The sequence below is a fragment of the Cynoglossus semilaevis genome, chromosome 9 (genome assembly GCF_000523025.1).
Source record: "Cynoglossus semilaevis isolate Cse_v1.0 chromosome 9, Cse_v1.0, whole genome shotgun sequence".
Lineage (NCBI taxonomy): Eukaryota > Metazoa > Chordata > Actinopteri > Pleuronectiformes > Cynoglossidae > Cynoglossus > Cynoglossus semilaevis.
Window position 1 is genome coordinate 13932890 of NC_024315.1, and position 5635 is coordinate 13938524.

The window sequence follows — 5635 nt, forward strand, 5'->3', positions numbered from 1 at the left end:
ACAAACATCTAAAGGTGACGTTGATACTGCCAGAGCAATACCGAGATGACTCCAAAGAAAATGGAGAGGAGGTCAAAGGAATGAATAAAACAAACGGAGAAGATGAGAAGAAGGTTGCAGACAAGGCAAAGGATGACAAAGAGAACAGCAGCTTGGAACTCAACCTGTCCATCTCCAGCTTCCTGTCCAAAACTAAAGTGCCTGGAACGGTCTCCGTACAGGTGAGAAAGACTTGTGGTTTCCTCTCACTGAGAGAGCAGAAAATGTGCAGTGCTCTTGAGAAAAAATATTTTTTTATTTTAGGATACCAAACGTCAAAAGAAGACACTAAAAAAGACCCGTAAATTCATGGTGGATGGAGTTGAAGTTAGTGTGACGACATCCAAGATCATCACTGACAACGATACAAAGAACGAAGAGATGAGATTCCTCAGGTATCTACACTACTTTGATAATCTCTTCACGAAGTCTCAGACTACAATTTGGGCATTTCTATTAATCAAATCTTTTAATCAAATTTTTAAATTCCTGGCACACCAGTCACATCACATTTCAGCCTGTAGGGGATGCTAAACTCAGCTAGAAGAAGAAGATAAACAATAAGTATAGGGTGATCTCATTGCTTTGCTTGGAATATTGAACAGCCCACATTATCACCTGAAAAGATGTTTCTAACAGAGCTAACATTAGTTACAACAGTCCTTGTACAGACCCCAGAGCTAACATTAGCTACAACAGTCCAGGTTAAGACTGTAATGTATTCATTTCATAGACCAGATGATGGGGTTTAGAGCCAAAATTGAAATGATTATAATTGCTGGGGCATTTGTACTTATCTGTGTTAAGTTGAAAATATTGGGTCAAATATTCATATTTGATAAAAACCTGAACAATCAATATGACTTCAAAACCCGTAAATGTATTTAATTATTATTGTGAATCTGGTCAGCCAATGTCTTTCTCCTCTTTGTTATATTGTTGTTCATTTGGCTTCTCTCTTCACCTTCCAGGCGACAGGAGCTGAGAGAGCTGCGTCTACTGCAGAAGGAGGAGCAAAGGGCACAGCAGCAGCTCAGCAACAAGCTGCAGCAGCAGAAGGAACAGATCTACCGCCGCTTTGAACAAGAGACTGCAGTGAGTTGTTGACAAAAACTTTCTGTCCATAGATTTTAAACCTGTCACGGCAAAAGAGGAAAAACAGCAGAAGAGGAAAAAAAACTATAGTCCATGAGTCGACAAACATAGATGCTGTAATTAGGGACGTACTGTAACAATGAATCGTAATTGGATTAAATATTGATACAAATGCATGATAATTTGCATCAGTCGAAATAAAAAAATAATAATTGTGAACCAAGACATAAGGAGTAGGCTGCGTTATCTCAAAAGGGTCACTAGTCACACAATGAGACTACACACTCACTGGTACAGTAGGTAGCTGCAACATTGGTTGTGACCTGCTATTAAACCAAGTTTGACTTTAAATAAGAGGAGATAGTTTTTTTTGTTAACATAATCTCTTACCTATAGCTAGCAGTTCTGACCGACTAACTCATTTTACTAACATAAGAATGATTCTCTGCGAACATCAGAGCAAGAGGCGTCAGTACGACCAGGAGGTGGAGAATCTGGAGCGTCAACAGAAGCAGACGATCGAGAGGCTGGAGCAGGAACACACCAACCATCTGAGAGACGAGGCCAAACGGATCAAAGGCGAGCAGGAGAAGGAGCTGTCCAAGCACCAGAACATGCTGAAGAACCGCAAGAAAGAGGTCAGGAGTCGGCTGGTAGAGTTCAGTTGTGAACTTTGTCTGGTTGTGTGTTTCAGTCAGTGTGTATCACCACCAGCCATGCTGATCAATATTTCTCTCTGAAAATGTACATGTATATAACCTGCATTTGCTCTAGTCAGTTACTCTGACATTATTACATAACCCATCCTCAGGAACATGAGTTTGTCCAAAAGCAGCAGCTCGATTTGGACAGCGCTCTGAAGAAGATCATCCAGCAGCACAAACATGAGCTGGCCACCATCGAGAGAGACTGCCTCAACCACAAGCAGCAGCTTCTGCGAGGCAAGTGGATTAGTTTTAGTGGAGCTTCACTCAGAGTCACAACATTCACAGCTAATCAAGTAAACAGTAAAAAAACAATACCTTAATATTCATTTGTCTGTGTGTGTGCATTTGCCTTCAGCCAGAGAAGCTGCTATGTGGGAGCTGGAAGAGCGCCATCTGCAGGAGAAGCACCAGTTGTTTAAGCAGCAGCTCAAAGACCAGTACTTCATGCAGAGACATCAGCTGCTCAAGAGACACGAGAAGGTACAGGACCGTTCTCATCCGTTTCTCATTTCTTTCATGCATTGAAATGAATTGAGTGTCATTTCAATTAATCCACTGCATGGACAGACAAAATGTGCCAAATTCTCTTTAAAAATATAGTTTAACTTTAATCTTGTATATTTTATTCATGTAATTTTACCCAAAAACTCTACATCCAGCCAATACTAAGCCATCCCATCGGTCAGATTTTTTGTGCAAATAGTTTGCCCACCTGTGGCATAGAGACATCCAAACCTACAATCCTTTGACCTCTGTCTGTCTGCACCTTTACAGGAGATGGAGCAGATGCATCGCTACAACCAGCGTCTCATCGAGGAACTGAAGAACAAACAGGCGCAGGAGAAAACCAGGCTTCCTAAGATCCAGCGGAGTGAAGCCAAGACACGAATGGCCATGTTCAAGAAGAGCCTACGAATCACCAGTGCTGTCATCACCCCTGAGCAGGAGAGGGAGAAGGTCAAACAGGTACAAGTTGTGACACAAGTGGAAGTGAAGCCAGAGATTTTGTGCTGACGTCTGACCCTGAGCATCCCTGTGGTGTAGTTTGCAGTGCAGGAGGAGAAGAGACAGAAGAACGAAAGGCTCCACCAGCTCCAGAAACACGAGAACCAGATGAGAGACCTGCAGCTGCAATGTGACGCCAACATCAGGGAGCTTCAACAGCTGCAGGTCAACCTGAAACACACACACTTAAAGACTTCAAGAAGTTCTGAATGTCTCAGAAGATCCATTTTAAACATCAACCTCCTCTTTTTGTGGGCTGTAGAATGAAAAGTGCCACCTGCTTATTGAACATGAGACCCAGAAATTAAAGGAGTTGGACGAGGAGCACAGTGTTGAGCTGAAGGAGTGGAGGGAGAAGCTGCGACCAAGGAAGAAGGTGAAGGGTGAACCTTTTTTACTGCCAGGACCACGAACTCTGCTGCGGTGCCAGGATTTATTTTAAAATAATAAATGAGGAATTTTTACTTTTTTTTTTTACAACCCTTGGTTATTGTGTGTAAACCTTGCAGTAGTAAAACGGAGCATAATAATTTATATAGTATTTATATACTATACAATGTATGTAGTATTTGGACAGATTGATGAAGGCTATCAATCAATCAGAGCTGTTGAGATATACAAGGAGTTTTTGTTGAGTTTGTGTCACTGAGATGAATCCGAACCACAGTCATAGAGTGACACAGTTTTACCACCAGGGGGAAGCACTGGTGGATGGACAATTATGGAATGTTCTGAATGTACAACTAAGGTTTTCTTCATGGACTTTAGTGAGAGAAGGTGATCCTTATGCTGAAAAAAAAAATATATATATTTTTAAGTTAATGGAAAAAATGTTCCATCACTGGCGATAGCAGCGAATCAGGTGACGTTATCACTTGGAGTTCATTGTTTCTCCTGTCAACTACAGGCTCTGGAGGAAGAGTTTGCCCGGAAACTGCAGGAACAGGAAGTGTTCTTCAAGATGAGCGGAGAGTCCGAGTGCCTCAACCCCTCCACCCAGAGCCGCATCACAAGGTTCTATCCAATCCCTAGTGTCCACTCCACTGGGTTCTGACAACAGAGAGGAAACCTCCAGGTCTTGTACATACACACAGACAGACACTGTGACATCCTGAGGACGGTAAAAGTGAAGCTGCTTCATCCTCCGACTGTTACTTTCTCCAGCTGTTATGATGTTTTTACTCTTATACTGTGGTTTTTCAAATGAGATTAATGAAGGACAAGCTAAACTGTAGTGTTTTATGGAGGTGCTCTCTGTTTTTTAATTAAAAAACAGATGATGTGCCTGTAGATTTCTTTTAAATCCAAACAACTTTGCTGCTCGAATCTTCTCTCATTTAGTCTTTTGCACAAGTGACAGAATTGTATTGCCACTAAATTTGGAAGTAAATGAAATAAATAACAAGGTAGAATTGTAGAAGTAGTGTTAATTTTTAATGAAACCTTTTTAACACAACCTTAACTGTTTTAATATTATGCTGGGTTTTTGTCAGATCTTGTCTTGTGTGTGTCAGTGGTAGGTTGTGAGTTCGAGTCTTGTCCTGTGTGTTGATGTCAACGTAAACTGGAGGACTTTATATAAATATCAGTTTTTCCAGGATTCAACTTCCTGTTAAAGACCTTCACACCTCAGTGTACAGCAGGGGGCGACAGCCAGCAGTTAAAAATGAAGAAGAGTCAGGAAACAGTCAGGAACCAGGTGAGAAAGTTATTTACGGTTTGAGTCACTGTAGCAGGAGAGCGCAGGAAAACATTTTTAGAAAGCATTTCAACACTGTCACAAACATTACTTTCAGACAAACAGCACAACAAAAATTTATATACTTTCAGACAAACAGCACAACAAAAAATTATATTGATTTTTTATTATTATTATTCTGGCAAAAGAAAAACAAACATGTTCAATCAGACCAGCAAAATATTAACTAATTCGTTTAGTTTATTCTGACCTGTGATTGGAAAATTTGTAATTCCCTGGAATCGTCTTTAATGCTACTCTATGGAGGAAAGTTGATCACCAATCACCTGACAAACAATGATCCAACATGGCTGCCTCCATAGGGAAAACAGTTCTCTGACAGTGAAAACAGAAGTGCTTTATATAAATGGGGTTCAGTGCCAGAGTGGTCTGATGTGGTGAGTAAGGTCTCATCATCTGCCTCCATTTTACTGTTGCTATTATGTGTCAATTCACGTTCACGTATTTTAAAATTAGTGGATACATTTGGGCAGAAACCAATTAAATTCACTACCGCATGCAGTACTTCGGCAGATCCTTAGGGGTCGCCCGCCCGCCAACTCTTGATGTCTGCTTTAAAGGAGTGCAATATGCACCTTTTTCTAAATGTTCTCTGCAGATATCGACCACAATGTGGCTCCGTTGCTACTCTTTCCTCAGTTGTGCACTTTTTGTGCAAACAGATTTTTTTATAAAACTCCAACACAATCAAATTCATTACGTCCATAAAAAACTATTATATAGTTTTTAGTCTCTGTGTGTATTGTAAACTGTAAATAAATGTTTTCCTTGGTCACATGTTTGTGTTTAATCTTCACTGATACAGAAATGTCACCTTTCATCCAGTCCCTCACTTGAAAACCTCATTGAAAAATCCTACACGGACCCCAGATTATGTGATTTAATCCCTGATTTCCCCAAAAGAAGTACAGGAAATGTTGAGGACAGACAAGTAAAAAAACAACAACATTGTTAAAGTCTTTCTCCAGAAACCGCTTGGGTATTTACACCAAGAACCCTTGGTGTAAAGAACACATGACCTCCGGTCTGT

At 40.7% G+C, this 5635-nt stretch overlaps 2 protein-coding genes across 2 annotated transcripts in view; one reads left to right on the forward strand and one right to left on the reverse strand.

Moving 5' to 3' along the window:
• slkb (STE20-like kinase b) overlaps nucleotides 1-4263 on the forward strand; it is a 14639-nt gene extending 10376 nt beyond the window's left edge. The window contains 10 exon segments of the mRNA XM_008317361.3: nucleotides 1-221; nucleotides 304-434; nucleotides 1011-1134; nucleotides 1593-1772; nucleotides 1946-2075; nucleotides 2197-2321; nucleotides 2616-2807; nucleotides 2886-3011; nucleotides 3109-3222; nucleotides 3754-4263. The exon segment at nucleotides 1-221 is cut by the window's left edge and continues 18 nt beyond it. Coding sequence (XP_008315583.1) covers nucleotides 1-221; nucleotides 304-434; nucleotides 1011-1134; nucleotides 1593-1772; nucleotides 1946-2075; nucleotides 2197-2321; nucleotides 2616-2807; nucleotides 2886-3011; nucleotides 3109-3222; nucleotides 3754-3900 — 1490 coding nt within the window. The 3' untranslated portion in view covers nucleotides 3901-4263.
• Nucleotides 4264-5094: 831 nt separating this feature from the next.
• col17a1a (collagen, type XVII, alpha 1a) overlaps nucleotides 5095-5635 on the reverse strand; it is a 19767-nt gene continuing 19226 nt past the window's right edge. The window contains exon 54 of the mRNA XM_025058485.1: nucleotides 5095-5154. Coding sequence (XP_024914253.1) covers nucleotides 5095-5154 — 60 coding nt within the window. The remainder of the gene's footprint in view (nucleotides 5155-5635) is intronic.